This window comes from Polypterus senegalus, chromosome 4 (assembly GCF_016835505.1).
Source record: "Polypterus senegalus isolate Bchr_013 chromosome 4, ASM1683550v1, whole genome shotgun sequence".
Lineage (NCBI taxonomy): Eukaryota > Metazoa > Chordata > Cladistia > Polypteriformes > Polypteridae > Polypterus > Polypterus senegalus.
This window is the reverse complement of record NC_053157.1, coordinates 102,278,302-102,301,033: the sequence shown is the minus strand read 5'-3', so window position 1 is coordinate 102,301,033 and position 22,732 is coordinate 102,278,302. Positions and strand designations below refer to the sequence as shown.

General features: G+C 38.2%; 1 protein-coding gene across 3 annotated transcripts in view; it reads left to right on the top strand.

Moving 5' to 3' along the window:
- Positions 1 to 22,732, top strand: part of smarcad1a (SWI/SNF-related, matrix-associated actin-dependent regulator of chromatin, subfamily a, containing DEAD/H box 1 a) — a 285,741-nt gene that overhangs the window by 54,187 nt on the left and 208,822 nt on the right. For all 3 annotated transcript variants that reach the window (XM_039751123.1, XM_039751121.1, XM_039751124.1), the window contains exons 5-7: positions 2,171 to 2,277; positions 11,384 to 11,482; positions 12,397 to 12,475. In XM_039751123.1, the coding sequence (XP_039607057.1) occupies positions 2,171 to 2,277; positions 11,384 to 11,482; positions 12,397 to 12,475 (285 nt within the window). The remainder of the gene's footprint in view (positions 1 to 2,170; positions 2,278 to 11,383; positions 11,483 to 12,396; positions 12,476 to 22,732) is intronic.

The following is a 22,732-nucleotide window of genomic DNA, read 5'->3' as shown; positions in this document are numbered from 1 at the left end:
AAAAATATATTGTTATTTTTCTCATAAGTTTTGGTAATTCTAGTGTTTAAGATACAGTGAGGAACAGAAGTATTTGAACACCCTGCGATTTTGCAAGTTCTCCCACTTAGAAATCATGGAGGGGTCTGAAATTCACATTTTAGGTGCATTCCCACTTTGAGACAGAATGTAAAAAAAAATTCAGGAAATCACATTGTATGATTTGTACAGAATTTATTTGTATTGCACTGCTGCACATAAGTATTTGAACACCTGGAAATCAGCAAGAATTCTGGCTCTCAAAGACCTGTTACTCTACCTTTTAAGAAGTCCACCTCTACTCCACTTAGTAATCTTAATTAGTAGCACCTGTCTGAGCTCTTTAAAGACACCTGTCCACCCCACACTCAGTCAGACTCCAACTACTACCATGGGCAAGACTACAGTGCTGTCAAACGACACCAGAGACAAAATTGTGGATCTCCACAAGACTGGAAAGGGCTACGGGGCAATTACCAAGCAGCTTGGTGAAAATAGATCAACTGTTGGAGCAATTGTCAGAAAATGGAAGAGACTAAAGATGACTGTCAGTCTCCCTCGGACTGGGGCTCCATGTAAGATCTCACCTTGTGAGGTATCACACATAAGAAAGGTGAGGAATCAGCCCAGAACTACACGGGAGGAGCTGGTCAATGACATGAAGAGAGCTAGGACCACAGTTTTAATGGTCACTGTTAGTAGAACACTATGCCGTCATGGTTTCAAATCACGAGTTACACGGAAGGTTCCCCTGCTCAAGTCATCACGTGTCCAGGCCCGTCTGAAGTTTGCCAATGACCATCTGTATGATCCAGAGGAGGCATGGGAGAAAGTCGTGGTCAGATGAGGCCAAAATAGAACTTTTTGGTCTAAACTTCACTCGCCGTGTTTGGAGGAAAAAGAATGAGGAGTTGCATTTCAAGAACACCATCCCTACTGTGAAGCATGGGGGTGGAAACATCATGCTTTGGGGGTGCTTTTCTGCGAAGGGGTCAGGACGACTGCACAGTATTAAGGAGAGGATGAATGGGGCCATGTATTGTGAGATTTTGAGCAACAACTTCCTTCCCTCAGTCAGAGCACTGAAGATGGTTCATGGCTGGGTCTTCCAACATGACAATGACCCGAAGCACACAGTCAGTATAACCAAGGAGTGGCTCTGTAAGAAGCATATCAAGGTTCTGGAGTGGCCTAGCCAGTCTGTAGACCTAAATCCAATCGAAAATCTTTGGAGGGAGCTTAAACTCCGTGTTGCTCAGCGCCAGCCCCGGAACCTGACAGATCTAGAGGAGATCTGTGTGGAGGAGTTGTCCAAAATCCCTGTTGCAGTGTGTGCAGACCTGGTCAAGAACTACGGAAAACGTTTGACCTCTGTAATTGCAACCAAAGGCTTCTGTACCAAATATTAACACTGATTTTCTCAGGTGTTCAAATACTTCTGTGTAGCAGTGCAATACAAATAAATTATGTACAAATCATACAATGTGATTTCCTGAATTTTTTTTTTTACATTCTGTCTCTCAAAGTGGGAATGCACTTACAATGTGAATTTCAGACCCCTCCATGATTTCTAAGTGGGAGAACTTGCAAAATCGCAGGGTGTTCAAATACTTCTGTTCCTCACTGTATACTGCCGCCCACCTGAGAGACTAACCATGTAGCACACTGTGTTTTTTTTTTCTGTGTATAGTGCCTACGTGACCACATGGTAATACCTACATTATTCTGAAGCAAAGTTTGCACTGATTTGTGTTTTTTGTGCCTCATACCCTCATACACATATCGTAAGAGCATCCCGTATCTACAATGGAGCATTCAATCAGAAGAAAATATGAATCTGGTTTTAAATTAAACGTCATTGAAGTAGTGAAAGAAATTGGTGACTGTGCTACTGCAACAAAATTTGATGCTTTTGAGATAGTGGCGCTAGATTGGAGGATGCTAGATGTAAAAAAAAAAAAAAAAGTCGGGGTCTGATTTTAAGATTGATTTTTCGGGGTTTAAGACCCGACTTAAGTGAGTTTGTTTTGGTAGTCGTATTCCATTTTTTATATAGCTTTTTATTTATATGAAAATTAATATCCTTTGCCCTCAGATTGGCCATACTTTCTTACTCTTCTAGGCACTTTTGTAAATTAATTCATTTTTTTAGTTTCAGACAATAAAAGAAAAAGGAAAACAGATGGATCGAATAATAGTGACTCTGAAGAAAGTGTGCCGTTTCAAGCAAGAAAGAAGAAAAAAACTGCAGGGAATGATGTGAGATTAACTTATGTTTTGATGATAAGTTACTGTAATATGTCTTTAATAACTTGCATCCTTACTTAATGCCTTGCCTAATCAAAATAGACATACTGTATGTAGTTTCTCAACAGATGACTTGTGGTGATGTTTAAACATTACGTAGGAATACAGTACAGCAGTTGAGACTACAAGTAGGTAGAGGTATCAGATTTTTTTCCCTACATAAATGGAAGTCTGTTACATTCAGTTAGCCAATATCACTTAGTTTGAATATATTTCTGTTTTCAGGTAGAGTCCTTTATATTACTACTTAAAATATTATTTGCATAGAATAATCAGAAGAAGCTAAAGTCCTCCATCTCATCTATATACTGATTCTTCATACCATAAAAGAAAACATAAATAAATGAAGGTTACAAATTTTGGCGTAGTTAAACAGTCAACACTCATCAGTGTTTTTTTGTAATTGAATGTTTGGTAAGGAGTGGTGAGGAGGTTTTTTTATTTCAGAGATGTGCAGGGGTATAAAAATACCTGTACATTAGAATATTAAGCACTGACCGCACTTGTGTAAGCTTGACAAAGTACCTTAAATTGATTTCTGTAGATGGTTTCTGCCCTCAATTAAAGTTGCAGTGTTTTTGTCACAATTGGCCTGGTCAGATGGGGTCTGGGGGACAGTTATGTTGCTATATTAATGACCATAGTTTGGAATGGTGAAGAAGAGTGACACTGAAGGTAAATATTCTTTCAAAGCCAAGTCTAAATCCTTCACTTAAAACAATATTGTAAAAGAGCCAGAAAATTTAAAGCCCAAAGTGCTGCACAAAGGTACTCATTGTATTGTGAAATACAGTATGAATCAGTGTAGATACATACTCAATGTTCGCCTCACCGTCCATGCATATTAAGTTTTACTTTACAGTGCATCTGGCAAATTAATTCATAGCACATCCCTTTTTCCACATTTTGTTATGCCTTATCCCAAAATGGATTAAATTCTTTTTTTTCCTCAGAATTCTACACACAACACCCCATAATGACAACTTGAAAAAGGTTTACTTGAGGTTTTTGCAAATTTATTAAAAATAAAAAAAACTGAGAAATCACATGTACATAAGTATTCACAGCCTTTGCTCAATACTTTGTCGATGCAACTTTGGCAGCAATTACAGCCTCAAGTCTTTTTGAATATTATGCCACAAGCTTGGCACACCTATCCTTGGCTAGTTTCGCCCATTTCTCTTTGCAGCATCTCTCAAGCTCCAACAGGTTGGATGGGAAGTGTTGTTGCACAGGCATTTTAAGATCTCTCCAGGGATGTTCAATCAGATTCAAGTCTGGGCTCTGGTTGGGACACTCAAGGACATTCACAGAGTTGTCCTGAAGCCACTCTTTTGATATTTTGGCTGTGTGGTTACGGTCGTTGTCCTGCTGAAAGATGAACTGTCGCCCCAGTTTGAGGTCGAGCAAACTGGAGCAGGTTTTCATCCAGGATGTCTCTGTACATTGCTGCAGTCATCTTTCCCTTTATCCTGACTAGTCTCCCAGTTCCTACCGCTTAAAAAATCCCCACAGCATATTGCTACCACCACCATGCTTCACTGTAGGGATGGTATTGGCCTGGTGATGAGCAGTGCCTGGTTTCCTCCAAACGTGATACCTGGCATTCACACCAAAGAGTTCAATCTTTGTCTCATCAGACCAGAGAATTTTGTTTCTCATGCTCTGAGTGACCTTCAGGTGCCTTTTGGCAAACTCCAGGCAGGCTGCCATGTGCCTTTTACTAAGGAGTGGCTTCCGTCTGGCCACTCTACCATACAGGCTTGATTGGTGGATTGCTGCAGAGATGGTTGTTCTTCTGGAAGGTTCTCCTCTCTCTCCACAGAGGACCTCTGGAGCTCTGACAGAGTGACCATCGGGTTCTTGGTCACCTCCCTGACTAAGGCCCTTCTCTCCCGATTGCTCAGTTTAGATGGCCAGCCAGCTCTAGGAAGAGTCCTGGTGGTTTTGAACTTCTTCCACGTATGGATGATGGAGGCTACTGTGCTCATTGGGACCTTCAAAGCAGCAGAAATTTTTCTGTAACCTTCCCCAGATTTGTGCCTTGAGACAATCCTGTCTCTGAGGTCTGCAGTTAATTTTCTTTGACTTCATGCTTGGTTTGTGCTCTGACATGAACTGTCAACTGTGGAACCTTTGTATAGACAGGTGTGTGTCTTTCCATATCATGTCCAATCAACTGAATTTACCACAGGTGGACTCCAGTTAAGCTGCAGAAACATATCAAGGATGATTAGGAGAAACAGGATGCACCTGAGCTCAATTTTGAGCTTCATGGGAAAGGCTGTAAATACTTATGTACCTGTGCTTTCTCAATTTTTTTACTTTTAATAAATTTGCAAAAATCTCAAGTAAACTTTTCATATTGTCATTATGGGGTGTGTGACGACGTGGGTTCTGGCTCCACGCTCCCATCTGCTGTTTGGGAACCCTTGAACCCAACACCGTCAATAATGCTACCGAGTGAGCTAGTCAGTGGAGGCAATAACATCTGAGCAAGGGGATGGTTGAAAAAAGTACAAAAGTGCTTTTATTTAAAACAGTCAACAAAACAAACAGTGTTCCAATAAAGTGCAGTGATTCCCAAAAAGTTCAATAAATAATCCAACAAAAGAACGTTGAGGTTAAAACACACAAATAGAAAAAAACAATCCTTAAAACCAGAGGTTAAAATGTTCCTACGGGAAGCAGTCTTTAAAACAACAACAAGAAGCCCGGTGCTTCTTCTGTTAACGTCTCACCTGCTTCTCCCATATGGGCCCTGCAACAGGCGAGACGCTCTCAATGCAGCTGACCTTCTGCCTACTCCTGCTGCTGCTACCACTGCCAGTCACCTTCCTGATCCTTGGCTCCAGTCGGCTCCCCCATGACAGTGACTTGGGAATTCTACTGTGACCAAGGCTGTCACACAGGGAACACTACGTCTCGACTCCCGCTACTGTCTGCGGAGAGTCCCGCACCTTCCCGGTCACTCCCGCCCTGCAAAAACAAACTTCTGCGGGCGTGACCACAACCACTTCTCCCAGGTGTTGGCCAAACACCCAGGCGGCCTTCAGCTGCCTGCGAGCGTTTGCTCGCCTCCTTCCTGCTGCACCGATTTGCTCGCTCTCTCTCTTCTCTCTCCTTCCTGCTTCCAACCTCCGTTTCCTTCTCTTTCTTTCTTTCTTTTCCTCTCCTCCCCCCTCCCGACCGACTCGCGCTTCTTTTAAATGACGAGGGGCCATGACAGCTGTAACGTATTAGCCACGGGAGCAATCACGGATGTGGGCAGTTCCTCACCTGTGCACTCGGTGAGAAACGCCCACACCGCCGAGCGTCCCGCGGCTCGCCATGGCCCAACGCCCACTCGCTAAGCCGCCGCGAGAGCAGGGATTATTTATTTAAAAATGAATGGCCTTTGCTCAGTGGACCCGCTATACCACAGGGTGTTGTGTGTAGAATTCTGAGGAAAAAAATTAATTTAATCCATTTTGGAATAAGGCTTTAACATAACAAAATGTGGAAAAGGTGATGCGCTGTGAATACTTTCCGGATGCACTATATATCTCTGATTCTACTTTAGCTATTAATAATTTTTATAAGCATGATTTTTATTTGTAATTTATAGGGTGCATTTTGTAGTGACATGTTTGTTTAACTTTATATTTGCACTGCTTGCTTAAATGCAAAAGTGCACGGTTTTTAAAATAAATACACTTAAATTGACAAAATCAAGGGCATTTGTACTGTATATGATAACCAAACACCATCCACCCCAGACAATGCCAATATGACAGTCTATTTTCTGTGTTGTTTGGATGACTTCCGGATGCGGTGCAAGAAGCAGTGTTTTACAGGAGCTCTGTATTTCTCACGGATTTTCTGTTTTTGTTACCAAACCTATTTACTATGCCAAATTACAAATAAAGTTCTATCTATCCATCCGTCCATCTGTCCCATCCTCTAGGGAAGATTTGATCTGCTTGATTAAACTGAGGGTGAAAATCTTTACATTTCCTTAACTGTGCATTGTTTTAAATGCAAAGGAAAAATAGATAACCAGAATCATCCAAGATTAGCTTGCAGAAAGAAATCTAATCAAGGGCAACCCATTTTGAAGTTCAAGGAGGTATGCTGTGTCCATTTTATGTGTGAAACAGTTATTACACCATTAATCACTCCTGAGTATAAGTATCTGACTTTGGCTTAAATAATGCATCCTTCATCTAATTTTTTCATGGGTTATCATTAATCTTGTTGCACAAAATTGTTTGTTGTTTTTGTACCCATTAATTGAACATTTGGACAACTTAGCTGGATGGGCTAAATAGTCTCTTGTCTTTTGTCTAATACTTTTCTTTTTAAATCGACAAGTAATTATGTGGTGTATACCTTGATAAGCCTATAATGTAGGTCTGAAATCGTGTTTGTTTATGGTACAAATTCTGGTGTGAAGTTAATTTTACTATCATTGCTTAGGTCCACTGATTTCCTCTCAAAGTAAGGAATATACTAATAACAAAGGAAGATATGATTTTTTTTCATCTTGTGGAGAACCATTTCTTCTTAACGGCAGTGTAACTACAATGCTTAAGTGGACATTAGAAGTTGAACCCAGTATGAGCATAAACATTATTTACAGTTAGGTCCATAAATATTTGGACAGAGACAACTTTTTTCTAATTTTGGTTCTGTACATTACCACAATGAATTTTAAATTAAACAACTAAGATACAGTTGAAGTGCAGACTTTCAGCTTTAATTCAGTGGGTTGAACAAAAAGATTGCATAAAAATGTGAGGCAGCTAAAGCATTTTTTTAACACAATCCCTTTATTTCAGGGGCTCAAAAGTAATTAGACAAATTAAATAACGAAATAAAATGTTCATTTCTAATACTTGGTTGAAAACCCTTTTCTGGCAATGACAGCCTGAAATCTTGAACTCATGGACATCACCAGATGTAAAATTTCCTTCTTTTTTAGTGCTCTGCCAGACCTTTACTGCAGTGGCTTTGAGTTGCTCTTAGTTTGTGGGTCTTTCTGTCTGAAGTTTATTGTTCAACAAGTGAAATGCATGCTCAATTGGGTTAAGATCAGGTTACTGTCTTGGCCATTCAAGAATTTTCCACTTCTTTGCTTTAATAAACTCCTGGGTTGCTTTGGCTGTATGTTTTGGGTCATTGTACATCTGTATCATGAAACGCCGCCCAATCAATTTGACTGCATTTAGCTGCATTTGAGCAGACAGTATGTCTCTGAACACTTCAGAATTCATTTGGCTGGTTCTGTCCTGTGTCACATCATCAATAAACACTAGTGTCCCAGTGCCACTGGCAGCCATGCATGCCTAAGCCATCACACTGCCTCCACCGTATTTTACAGATGATGTAGTATGCTTTGGATAATAGCTGTTCCACGCCTTCTCCATACTTTTTTCTTGCCATTATTCTGGTAGAGGTTGATCTTGGTTTAATCTGTCCAAAGAATGTTTTTCAAGAACTGTGCTGACTTTTTTAGATGTTCTTTAGCAAAGTCCAATCTAGCCTTTCTATTCCTGAGGCTTATGAGTGGCTTGCACCTTGCAGTGCACCCTCTGTATTTACTTTCATGCAATCTTCTCTTTATGGTAGACTTGGATATCGATACACCTAGCCCCTGGAGAATGTTGTTCAATTGGTTGGCTGTTGTAAAGGGGTTTCTCTTCACCATGGAAATTATTCTACGATCATCCATCACTGATGTCTTCCATGGATGTCCAGGTCTTTTTGCGTTGCTGAGTTCACCAGTGCTTGCTTTTTTTCTCAGGATGTACCAAACTGCAGATTTTGCCACTTGTAATATTGTAACAATTTCTCAGATGGTTTTTTTTCTGTTTTCGCAGCTTAAGGATGGCTTCTTTCACCTGCATGGAGAGCTCCTTTGACCGCATGTTGTCTGTTCACAGCAAAATCTTCCACATGCAAGCACCACACTTCAAATCAACTTCAGGCCTTTTATCTGCTTAATTGATAATGACATAATGACGGACTTGCCCACACCTGCCCATGAAATAGCCTTTGAGTCAATTGTCCAATTACTTTTGAGCCCCTGAAATGAAGGGATTGTGTTAAAAAATGCTTTAGTTAGCTCACATTTTTATGCAGTCTTTTTGTTCTCCCCACTGCATTAACCAAAATTAGAAAAAAGTTGTCTGAGTCCAAATATTTATGGACCTAACTGTATGTTTAGGAAAATTTTATTAGTACAATATTAATGTACCCTGTGTGAGAAGTTCTTTTATTTCACATTAAGGCTGAAGAGAGGCACATGATTGTTGGAACAGGTGTTGCTCCAATCTCTTTAAAATTGAAGCACAGTGACTGAAAATGATGTTGTAAACACAGTCTAGTGTTTGCAACTATTTGGTTTATTTAGGTTTTACATTGTGTTTTAGCACCTAACACAAATGAACAGTCATATTGTTATTATTTAACTTCCTTGTACAACCACAGTTTCACTGAAGAAACATGAAATTCCTACTGTGAATCAGTGCTGGAGGTATTTGAAGTGCAGGTTTGTTTCACATATTACACAAATTGGTATGAAATAGATGTAACAAAGTAACAGGACATGGTTAGATTTTTGGGCAACCTTTCTGCCAACCCTGTATAATTCCCAACAATAAATGCAAAGAAAATGTTTGTTATAAAGAAAAATGTTATAAAGCCAAATCAAGTCATCCTGACTTACGTATAAGGGTGACTAATTAGTATAGTGGCTCTTCTGTATTTAAGGTGTTCTGGGGGGAAGAGGCGGGTTCAGGTGGATGAACTCCAGAGGTGATGTCAGATGGAATGGTGTCAGTTATCTTTTCTGTAGAAGGGGGGAGGAAGAAAGGTTGTTATTACACAATGCCACCTCCTGTCTTGACTGAGAGTTACCATCACCCAAGATTTCAAGTTGCTTCCCATGTGCACGTGTGACACTTTATAAGCTGGGTAGTTTGTTTGAGAGAACACCACTTCTTTCCAGTCCTACCAAGCAACAGACCTAAAAAGAAACTGGTGACAATTTTTGAATAGTGATTTTTAAGAGTTTGGAAGTTAAAGAGTAGAGTTTCCAATGACAATGTACAATTTTCACTAAGGTTTTTCAGGTCCCTTCTTTGTGTAGGCTTCCTCTTTTCAGATATAATGCCCCTGATGTTTGTGCTAAAAGGGTTTCATAGTAAGCTTGTGTCTCCGTTTTCAGTGTAGTGTTTTAATTCGCATTATTTTTAACACAGATGTCTTTTGTTTGTGATTCTGAGCTTATACATAACTTTATCTTATACATGTTTGGACCTGTGTTTTATCATTTCAATTCTTTATATTTATTCTTGTTTATATATAACAAGTATCGCAATGAAGCCAACATTCGTGCACAAAATAGAAATTTATTATTAAAGAATGTCAGATGCATTTTTGTGGTTTGACCTTTAAAAGCTTGCCAGATACATTTTTGTTCTGTGATCTTTTTTCCTAAGCCTCATAAACATAATATTCAACTAATACAGTGTAGTAATGCAGAAGCCTTGTCTTTATAACAGCAGTTTATTTGATTCACTTAAAGACAATGTTGGAGTACACAAGAAATATTACTTTGGTTGTTGAAATCCTTACTTAATTTATTTTTCCTTACAGCTTTGCCATATGGAACATATAAAATCCCCATTCTTTTTCATACTGACCAAAGCTCCAATCCTTTGAGTTTATGTATGAAACCACTGCATGAGTTTGAGCCCTTCCTGAAGACAAAATTAAAAACTGTTAATCTAGGAAACCGCATTACACATACTTCATTTTTCCTGTATGTTGGGTGTTCCACTTGTATTGAGAGATACTGTTTCATTTTGAAAAAAGATAACATAATTAGCCATCAGGCAGTTTGTAACTAGGAGTATCAAGATGTATGTTTCAAAAACAAGAAGTAAGTATAATGAGCCTCTGAGATAGGAAAAGGCTCACATTATTTTAAAGTAATTGGTATATTTCTGTGTTTATTAGTTTTGTTTGGTGGCAGGTAAAAGGAAGTCCACATGTAAGAAATTTGTGACTTCATGTGTGGATTTTTTTAAATGCTTAAAATTAGAATTTATTAGAATACTGTCCATGTTACTCATTGTAAAAGTAACACATTCACAATATATTTGTTTTTTTATTTTAATATGTAAATGGGATGGAAACTCAGTGAGCCAATGGTGTGGGAATTGTGAAGTTACTCAGAGGCCTTATGTTCATTGTTAACTTGAAGGTTTTCAGATTTGGCTGAGAGATCTTGATAGACTAAGAAGGCATGTTTATGAGAATAGTTTGGTGAGGGCATGTGGAATAGCTGGCAACCTATTTGATATTTCTTTGAATTTTCTCAGCAATGGTAAGGAAATGTTTTGTATTTGTTTTTAAACTGGTAGGAGTACTTTGAAGAATTCCTAAATCAATGCAGTTTTTGTAAATGGAGTGATGTGTGCTACACAGGACACAGGGACATGTCCCCATCAGTTACAACAGAGCTGTTTTCGTCAAATAAAACAATGCTATCTGAAGGCTGAATCTTTGTGTCCAGTTTATGGAGTACCATGATTGGTATAGTTATGCAACATGCTTTTTCTTTTTCCTTAGAGAAGTTACTTTTCTTGAACTTGTTATTTAGACTCCCATTTTTGATTCTGCCTAAATCTGTCATCCATGATAAAAACAGCTGATATAAAAAGGTTTTAATTATCAGTTTGTGATAAAATATGTAACATGACTTGTCAGCTGCCAGCTGGATTGTGAAAAGGCCTAATAGGAATCATGTATGCATTTCCAGTGTGCTTTCCCTCTTAAAGGTTTCAGTGAAGCTCCTCTGTGTGAATGTCTTTTTATCCTGTGTTCAGTTTGAAACTGCATAAACTGTTTAATAGATGACCATGTATATATACTGTGTATACATATACAGTATGTATATGTATGTATATATACAGTATACACACTGTATTAGTATATATGATAATTATTAAACAATTACAGCATACTTGCAGTAAAAAAGTAATTATAGTTATCCTTATTGAATTATTAGGATCATGAATCAAATGTGGCAGATCCAAGTGATGAATGGGAGAGGCATGAAACTATTCTGAAAAGACTTCAGAAAAAGTTTCCTCATTTAGATATGGAGGTGAGCACCCACTTTTTCTAAAAGAATATTTCACTGTATGTGTATGTTTGGTTTTAAAAATTTATCAAGAAGGAAGTTACTTTATAACTTTGAGAGTAGCACATGTTTGATTTTTTTGTACAAGTGAGTTTGATTAATCTGTGTTCGATTGATTTACAGCTATCCTTACCTACTGCTCTTTACTAAGTAGATGCTGAGAGCATTTCCATATTTTCAGTTAATATGCTATAGCAGTGACTTGCTAAACCATCCTACATTTGCTTACTGTACATAGTCTCAGTAAAATTATAATAAATTAATAAGGTACATTGTTGTGATTTGTTTATATTAAAATGTATTCATTTCTGTTAACATCAAAATTGATTTAACTGAAAGATGCAAATAATGAATAATTTAGTCAACCTTTAATCGTAGTTGTAATTCCTAGTAAAAATAAATGTATTAATTTTCCAGTACTCCACATACTAAGAGAAGCTTTAGCTTTCATACGTTTAATCTGAAAAAGCAGACATTTACACCGTATACTAATGTTTATGGTAAAAGAGACTGGTGCCCTGTGAATGGTTACTGTGATGAATGAGCTTATGAACAGCAAATATAGAAACACAGAAAATGAGTACAAAGAGAAAATATATAGTTAAGTTGTATGTATGTTAAAGAAAAAATTTCTCATTGAAAGTTAATTAAACAAAACCCTGCATCCAGTGCAGTCCTTAAAGACCAGGATTTTCCTACCCTTCCTTTTTCTTTTTTGTGGATATAGACTATCATTTAACCTTTGTAAAGCTACAAATGGTGCTAACATCATTAAACTCAATGCTGAGATTTTTTTAAAAATAAAAAGTAATGGCATTGTTCACAAGAAATACAGAAACTCTTTAGACAATTTAAATATTTTTGCTTTTCAATTTTAGGAGCTGAGAGATGTCCTTGATCAGCATAACTGGTCTTTTAATGATGCTTTGGGTGTCTTAAAACTGTTTTCTGATCCAGGTAAATAAAATTTAAATCTTGTTTCGTTAGAGTTCCCTTTAGGTTTTTATTATATTTAAGCTACCAGCCACTTACTTTGTTACTGATTTGTTCCTCAGGTGGAAGCAGTGAAACTATTTTCAGCCTCTTTTCTTTTCAAATGAAGGTTAATGAGAAAATCAGATATGTTTGTTGTAAAGTAATCTGTCATAAATGTGGACTGGTAATTTTTCCCCCTATGTAATCTCTGGTTTGCATTATCATATTAGATTTATGAAATAATTGAATCATGCTACGTAGCTCTTAATTTAAAGTGTATGTCACTACTAAATATTTCAGAGTTTATTTGATTTGTATTGTTTTCATAAAAGGCAAATAATCATGGAAAAGTTAATGCTTAATATCTATTTATCAGAAGCTACAGGCCAGAAGTGGTTAAAAAACAATTTGAAATAAAGGTAGAAATCTTCAATATGCACATTGAGTATTCACTACATTTTGAAAATCTTAAATGTAGTAGATAATGGTATAGAATCTATATGTTGGAGTGTTTTCTTCACTAGACTTCAATATCAAATTAACATGAAATGCCACATATCCTTCTAATTGTAAACAAAATAATGAATTTATTAAGCATTGCTATAGGATATTTCAAAAACCCTCTAGTGCAATTATTTCTCAATTAAAATAAAAAAAAATGACTATAGCCTGACTGTTTGCAGTTCAGATATTTCACAAAATCAGTTTAAATATGTCTGTCTCTGGAACATCCTGTAATTGAATAGCACAGCTGCTAAGAAAAGCTGTTGGAAAGAAAACTTTCATTGATCGAAGTTTGTACAAGTTCCATGGATTTATTTATGATTTGTGCTATTTGCAGAGTTTTGGGGTGGGAGTGAACACCTTGAGGTCAGTCAATCAATATCAAAAATGCATCACAAACAAAAGTTTAGTTCACTTGAAAGTAACATGATATACTGTAAAGTAATTCACTTAATGATAAACTTCAAGAAGAGCAGAGTCTACAGATATGAAGAGGAGTTATAGGTCAAGTCATACATGGAAGTGATTCATAGTGTTGGTAAAGTAGGGCTTGGTAACGTATCATATTTTTGATTTAATATACAGTGTTTAAAGTGTTTTGATAATTTCGGTCTCATTGTAGTATGAGGAACATGTTTCTTGGACCACTGCGAATTGTATTAATATCTGAAAGTTAAGATAAGCTTTGTACATTCCACATGATGCCTGTCAGTAGCATTAAAGATTTCAAACTGAAATGTTCACCAAATTATTCCTAAAGATTTCTCCTGTTACTGTATAAAATACCAACAGTGCGTACATTTATAGGAATAATTTCACTGCTTTTTCCTCAGTTCATTGAGCTGTTAAATTATAAACAGGATATGTTGAACTATTTGCAGACTTGTTTAGAAGAATGTATTGTTAATGGTGAATCTCATTGGAAAATGTCAGTCAGTCATTGTCCAACCTGCTATATCCTAACACAGGGTCATGGGGGATCTGCTGGAGCCAGTCCCAGACATCACAGGGCGCAAGGCAGGAACAAACCCCAGGCAGGGCGCCAGCCCACCGCAGCGCTTGAAAATGTTACATACAATATTTGAATATAGGCTTAAAAATTACAGGGTCCACATGCGAGTTTCAACTTTCGCACCTTTTTATGTATTTTGTTTATTATCATTACTATAGTTTATCTCATTGGTTATTTGTGTCTTTGAATCATTAAACACCAATGACTCATGCATGTGTTGTTGCTTAAAAGGAGCATGTGAAAATGGTTGCTTTCTAATGAATGTGACACATGAAAATGCAGTTCTTCATAAAAAAAGAAATTCTCAGCATACAGAAAATGACGTACTTATCTAACAAAAGGCAGAATGTGGTAATCTTTACACTATCTTTTATTTTAATAATTTTTTAAAAATATTTCCTCTTCATTAATAAATATACCATTTATTAATCAAGAATGGAAGTTGAAAGAAAACAAAAACTCAGGAGCAACCAAACTGCATATCTTTTTTTAGTAACATCACATGTAATTACATTATTAAAACTTATTATAAGTTGATATGAAATTCCCTCAAATCACAACTCTGTATTTGCATCAGAGTTTAAAATCAAAAAAGTCAAATTGTGGTATTCACAAAAATGACTTGCTGCCAGAGACGTATTTTTTAATCATATCAATCATTATCGAATTGTCCTGATCCACTAGAAACTAACCAGACAGCTTCAGGTGCAAGGCAAAAATTAAAATCAGACGCACAAATGTTTTTCAAAAATAATGCAAGAAATTAAAATAAAAAAAAGATTATGTGGCCTGTCCAATCAAAAGTATTAAACTGCCTTTATAAAAGCTAACAGAGAGTAAGTATTAGAAAATGTTTTAGTTTACAATAAACTGAGTTAGGGTAAGGGTGAGGGTGTGAAGTTGATCACCATATCAGAAAACAGTTTTTTTCCACAATTCATATTAACATGCTTTGCATACCATTATGTACTTGTGTTTTCACATTTTACAGAAAGATGTTTTTCCTGCTATGCTGTTTTCTTACCAGTTAAACTTCCCATATTGTTGCAAATAAAATCATTGAATTTTTCAGAGTATTCTTTTTCTTCTTCTTTTTCTTTCGGCTGCTCCCGTTAGGGGTTGCCACAGCATATCATCTTCATCCATATCTTTCTGTCCTCTGCATCTTGTTCTGTTACATCCATCACCTGCATGTCCTCAATCACCACATCTATAAACCAACGCTTAGGCCTTCCTCTTTTCCTTTTCCCTGGCAGTTCTATCCTTAGCATCCTCTCCCAATATACCCAGCATCTCTTCTCTGCACATGTCCAAACCAACGCAGTCTCGTCTCTCTGACTTTGTCTCCCAACCGTCCAACTTGAGCTGACCTTCTGATGTACTCATTTCTAATCCTATCCATCCTCGTCACACCCAGTGCAAATTTTAGCATCTTTAACTCTGCTACCTCCAGCTGTCTCCTGCTTTCTGGTCAGTGCCACCATCTCCAACCCATATAACATAGCTGGTATCACTATCGTCCTGTAGACCTTCCGTTTCACTCTTGTTGATACCCGTCTGTCACAAATTACTCCTGACACTCTTCTACACCCTGCCTGCACTCTCTTTTTCATCTCTCTTCCACACTCCCCATTACTCTGTACTGTCGATCCCAAGTATTTAAACTCATCCACCTTCGCCAACTCTACTCCTTGCATCTTCACCATCCCATTGACCTCCCTCTCATTTACACACATGTATTCTGTCTTGTCCCTACTGACCTTCATTCCTCTCCTCTCTAGAGCATATCTCCACCTCTCCAGCGTCTCCACAACCTGCTCCCTGCTATTGCTACAGATCACAATATCATCAGCAAACATCATAGTCCGCGGGGACTCCTGTCTAATCTCGTCTGCCAACCTGTCCATCATCCTTGCAAATTAGAAAGGGCTCAGAGCTGATCCCTGATGGATGCATTCAAGTTGGAGGTGGGATTACGTCGCTCGTACTGCAGACCTCACCACTGTCACACTTCCCTCGTACATATCCTGTACAACTCTTAAGTACTTCTCTGCCACTTCTGATTTCCTCATACAATACCACAGCTCCTCTCGAGGCACCCTGTCATATTCTTTCTCCAGGTCCACAAAGACGCAGTGAAACTCCTTTTGGCCTTCTCTAAACTTCTCTATCAACATCCTCAGAAGAAATATTGCATCTGTGGTGCTCATTCTTTGCATGAAACCATACTGCTGCTCTGTAATCATCACCTCACTTCTTAACCTAGCTTCCACTACTCTTTCCTATAACTTCATGCTGTGGCTCATAAATTTTATTCCCCTGTAGTTACTGCAGTCCTGCATATCCCCCTTATTCTTAAATATCGGCACCAGTCCACACCTCAGGCATCCTCTCACTTTCCAAGATTCCATTCAACAATCTAATTAAAAACTTCACTGCCATCTCTCCTAAACACATCCATTCTTCTATAGGTATGTCATCTGGACCAACGGCCTTTCCATTTTTCATCTTCTTCATAGCTGTCCTTACTTCCTCCTTGCTAATCCGTTGCACTTCCTGATTCACTATCTCCACATCATCCAACCTGTTCTCTCTTTCGTTCTCTTCATTCATCAGCCTCTCAAAGTACTCTTTCCATCTGTTCAACACACTCTCCTCGCTTATGAGTTAGTGTCCTTCTTTGTCCTTTATCACCCTAACCTGCTGCACATCTTTCTGAGCTCGGTTCTTTTTTATAGCCAATCGGTACAGGTCCTTTTCTCCCTCCTTAGTGTCCAACCTCTCATACAACTTATCATACGCCTTTTCTTTAGCCTTCGCCACCTCTCTCTTCATCTTGTGCCTTATCTCCTTGTACTCATGTCTACTTTCTGCATCACTGTGACTATCCCACTTCTTCGCCATCCTCTTCCTCTGTATACTCTCCTGTATTTCCTCATTCCACCACCAGGTTTCTTTTTCCTCCTTCCTCTTTCCAGATACAACGCTGAGCACCCTTCTTGCTGTCACCCTTACTACATCTGCTGTAGTTTCCCAGCTGTCTAGTAAGTTTTCACTGCCTTCCCAGTGCCTGTCTCATCTCCTCATTAAACTCAACCTTGCAGTCTTCCTTTTTCAACTTCCACCATTTGATCCTTGGCTCTGCCCTCACTCTCTTCCTCTTCTTGATCTCCAACATCATCCTACAGACCACCATCCTATGCTGCTTAACTACACTTTCCCCTGCCACCACTTTGCAGTCTTCACTCTCCTTGCTAGAGTGGGTATAGCTTATAGGGTCAGATGGCTCTCTCTTTTGCTACATGTACACAAAGCTAGTTGTTTCTCAGTGTCTATGCGAGTTTTTGTACCCCGAGCCATCTATTAGCCTTAAAGGGCAAGGTCACCAAGGCAGCACTATCTGAGAAATAGCAAGATCCTATATGTCTCCTTCATAGCATTTTCATCTTGGTTTGGCACTTTTCTTAAGGACAAGTTTGAGTATCTTTTCTCTCTCTAGTACCGTTGTTTGCCTCCAGTCATCCTAGGAGAGCATTACATGTTGTTTCTCTCTTTGCTTAACCCGAACTCTTAAAGCATTCTGAGGCACATAGTATATGTTAATTAGCGACCCAAGTGTTTCCTCAGTGGAATTTATTAAAGTGCCCTTTCCTATTGCAGCGTCTTGCCAGGTGTGCATCTGCTCACATTCTCTATATTCCATGTTAAATTACATACATTGCTGATCTTTATATGATTCAATTAACAAATTCTAAACAATACCTTTCAAAGTAATGTATATATTATCTTTATGTATAATAATAGTTTATAATTGCTTTAAGTTGGCTTTTGTAGTAAGCTAGTTAATATGCTAGTTAAATTTTGCTTTTTGACCCCAATTTATCAACTCAGTTTGATTCTATGTAAGCGTCGTTTGCATGACGATTACTAGTTCTGTCCTGGTGTGTGCTTTTATTTTCTAGAGATTCTGATTTCTTGCTACATCAGAAAATGAGTGCTTATTAGGTTAATTGTTACTTCCGTTGAGACAATATAATTATGCATTTTGAATATAGTTAGGTCCATAAATATTTGGAAAGAGACAACTTTTTTCTAATTTTGGTTCTGTACATTACCACAATGAATTTTAAATGAAACAACTCAGTTGCAGTTGAAGTGCAGACTTTCAGCTTTAATTTAGTGGGTTGAACAAAAAGATTGCATAAAAATGTGTGGCAACTAAAGCATTTTTTAACACAATCCCTTAATTTCAGGGGCTCAAAAGTAATTGGACAAATTAAATAACTGGAAATAAAATGTTCATTTCTAATACTTGGTTGAAAACCCTTTGCTGGCAACGACAGCCTGAAGTGTTGAACTCATGGACATCACCAGATGCTGGATTTCCTCCTTTTAATGCTCTTCCAGGCCTCTACTGCAGCGGCTTTCAGTTGCTGTTTGTTTGTGGGCCTTTCTGTCCGAAGTTTAGTCTTCAACAACAACAGAGGGGACTGGGCGGTCTCATGGTCTGGAATCCCTATAGATTTTATTTTTTCTCCAGCCGTCTGGAGTTTTTTTGTTTTTTCTGTCCCCCATGGCCATTGAACCTTACTCTTATTCGATGTTAATTAATGTTGATTTATTTTGTTTTATAATTGTGTCTTTCATTTTTCTATTCTTTAATATGTAAAGCACTTTGAGCTACTGTTTGTATGAAAATGTGCTATATAAATAAATGTTGTTGTTCAACAAGTGAAATGCATGCTCAGTTGGGTTAAGATCAGGTGACTGACTTGGTCATTCAAGAATTTTCCACTCCTTTGCTTTAATAAACTCCTGGGTTGCTTTGGCTGTATTTTTTGGGTTATTGTCCATCCGTATCATGAAACGCTGCTCAATTAATTTGACTGCACTTAGCTGCATTTGAGCAGACAGTATGTCTCTGAACACCTCAGAATTCATTTGGCTGGTTCTGTCCTGTGTCACATCATCAATAAACACTAGTGTCCTAGTGCCACTGGCAGCCATACACGCCCAAGACATCACACTGCCTCCACCGTGTTTTACTGATGATGTGGTATACTTTGGATAATGAACTGTTCCACACCTTCTCCATACTTTTTTCTTGCCATCATTCTGGCAGAGGTTGATCTTGGTTTCATCTGGTTTATGAGTGGTTTATGAGTGGCTTGCACCTTGCAGTGCACCCTCTGTATTTACTTTCATGCAGTCTTCTCTTTATGGTAGACTTGGATATCGATACGCCTACCCCCTGGAGATTGTTGTTTACTTGGTTGGCTGTTGTGAAGGGGTTTCTCTTCACCATGGAAATGATTCTGCAATCATCCACCACTATTGTCTTCCGTGGACGTCCAGGTCTTTTTGCGTTGCTGAGTTCACCAGTGCTTGCTTTCTTTCTCAGGATGTACCACTGTAGATTTTGCCACTCGTAATATTTTAGCAATTTCTCAGATGGGTTTTTTCTGTTTTCGCAGCTTAAGGATGGCTTCTTTCACCTGCATGGAGAGCTCGTTTGACCGCATATTGTGTGTTCACAGCAAAATCTTCCACATGCAAGCACCACACCTCAGATCAATTCCAAGCCTTTTATCTGCTTAATTGATAATGACATAACGACGGACTTGCCCACACCTGCCCATGAAATAGCCCTTGAGTCAATTTTCTAATTACTTTTGAGACCCTGAAATGAAGGGATTGTGTTAAAAAAATGCTTTAGTTAGCTCACATTTTTATGCAATCTTTTTGTTCACCCCACTGAATTAAAGCTGAAAGTCTGCACTTCAACTGCATCTGAGTTGTTTCATTTAAAATTCATTGTGGTAAAGCACAGAGCCAAAATTAGAAAAAAAGTTGTCTGAGTCCAAATATTTATGGACCTAACTGTATTCTACACCATATTAGCTTTGTCTTTGTTATTTTCTGCCTTCTACCAGATGTTGGGAACACACTGAAGCTTTTAGTAGAACTTGTCCATAAATGGGGACTCTAAATAGAAAGTATCCTTGTACATTAGTTTTACTTTGTTGGAAATTCATGGGCTGCATAGTGTTCTCCCTAGCGTCTTTTAGCCAACGCTCCGCCCGGCTAATTTAGTTGAGCACCCAGCTGTCATCTCGCAAAGAACGAGCGGACGGTTGAGCAAATGTTTTAGAAGCATTATCGCAAGTTGTGAAGGGAGAGGCGTGGGACGGGATGTTGCTGATCATTCGGTGCTAAAGCTAATAGCTGGGACGAGGCTTAGCGGAGTTCACAAGCAAAGAGTATGGGGAAGTGGGCTTTCGAGGGGGGGGTGTACATGGTAATAGCCGGGGTGGAGCAGCTTAGTTACAATAGCAAGGAGTATGGAGAGGTGGGTGGACGAGAGGAGGCTGTACATGCTAATAGCGGGAGCGGAGTGACACTTCACAAGCAAAGAGGATGTGGAGGTGGATGGGCGAGAGAAGGACTGATAAAAAAAAGTCTAGTGGAGCCAGCCTATGAGATATCAGAAAAATGCCGTCAGGAAGTGACGTCTCTGTTTTCAGTGTTAGTGCAGTCTGTGTAGTGCTGCTAAGTTTATGCCGAGAATAAACTCTACATTTCCACTTTATTCTCGCCGTTTATCTAGAGATTTAAGTCGACATGTTGACTTTATTATAAAAGACTTCTCTTTTATAGTTTGTCATTAAAGTAGAACATCGTAAACTAAACTCCATCTTACAATGAATATTTAATTTACTAGATTTTCTCAAACCCTGTCATAAATTATGTAGCGTATGAAATGCTTTGTGTTATCATGTGGTGATTGGTTATGTGGGGAAAGAAAAGGGAAGGATAGGAATTGGGGTTTTGGTACATCAGATAGAGACAGCACACATGCAATAAAGAAAGCCAGCTCAGAAGAACATCCATTGAATTCTGAGTTTGTGTCTTCGAACACCAGATCACAAACCCAACATTTACACAATATTTCAGTTAAACCTTTACGATACCCATTCAAACATCCAGTTTTTTGGAGCCTCATCACACCTGTCATAAAGTTCTCTACACTGAACGTACACCTGAGGGAGCAGCACTACCGCCACACCACCATAAATAAATAAAGGTAAATCATGTCATAAAATGATTTCTTCAAAACGTTGAATGTTGTTTATTTGGCACTGACATGTCTGCATGCACTTTTTGTGGCATTACACACGTATTTTTTGACACGTATGTCCATGCCAACTAAATAACATCCGACGTTTTGAAGAAATCATTTTATGACACGATTTACCTTTATTTATTTACTTACTTCCTAAAGCCTAAAGTCACAAGTAGTGTGCAGAGGGCATGCTCAAAATATACATGTGTAATGCTACGAAAAGTGCCTGCTGACACTTTAGTATGCAAGCAATGGTATGTGCATTCTTGCTTCGATGTAGAAGGGAGCTGAGTTTACCTCTGTTACAGCGCGTCTATGTGAAAAGATGCGGGGGTTGGGTGTGTTTGGGCTCGTGAACGTGGCTGAGATAATAAAACTGACTGAAAAGCAAAAAAGAAATGAAAGCTAACCTTTACAAGTATCATAAATTACACTGGCTGTTACAGACTGAAATCAAATGTATGTTTTTATTCTAAAATAGTAAGACTAAGAGCAGTTTACTTCTCAAAAAGGAGTGGGGCAGGATTGAACTAGGGACCTTCTGATTTCACAGTCAGCTGCTGATTCTATTGCGCCACAGAGGCAGACATAATAAATGGCTGTCAGTGTCGCATGTTAAGGCGGCTTTTTGTTTCTGCAGTTATATTTTTGAATAAAAGCGCAATTGTTGTGTTAGATTTGTACCTTCTGTGAAAATATTTCTTTGATATTTGGACTTCAGGCTTCATACATTATATAGTTTATGCCTACATTTTGTCATCTACTAGTAGAATATAAAAAAAGTTTCTGTTTTAACAATGTGTTTACACAGATTACTGTAGAAACGGAACAGACATGAAATGCGTGCGTTCCAAACAGCGATCTATTATTTCCACTCTTAAACTCCACTTCACTCCCAGAAAATCAATCAAGGCATGAGTTGGGAGAAGTTTGTGCACGTTCTAAGTCGGTGGAGGGATGGAATAGCCGGCTGCTTGCAGCCTGATTTTTATCAGCACATTTAGATGACAAAGGACGCTGGTGGAGAGCTGTGAACGATTTTAAGAAGCGATTTAAGGTGGGACGGATTTACGAGTTTTTTCGTAGGCTCTGGTAATTCTAGTGTTAAGAAGTGCCTAGTGGTTAATAACACGGTCGGGGAACACTTAACCCAAAGTATTTAATGTACTACATTACCTTATGACTGGGTTTGAGAAAATTTAATAAATTAAATACTGATTTTAGGATAAAGATTAGTTTACAACATTCTACTTTAATGATAGTAAACTATGAGAATAAAGTGGAAATGTCGACAAAGTCAACATTTTTGACTTTATTCTCGACATATAGTTTTTTTTTTCTTCACCGTGGCCCTAATATACTTCCGTAGTTTTGTTAAAGTGACCTATCTACCATTTTTTGTTCATATCTTGCCCTGCCGTAGTGCAAGTGTGCATTGAATATCCAACAGGCTCTCACATTCCCACTCAAAAGTCTTATTCATAGGTACTTTTAATTTTTTCCAAATGTTTTACAAACACGAGCAAAAGTGTTCAGAAACCAACACTGCTCAGTTATTTCCGAAAAGAGACACCACAAACTAATGAAAGTGCAGCGTCAA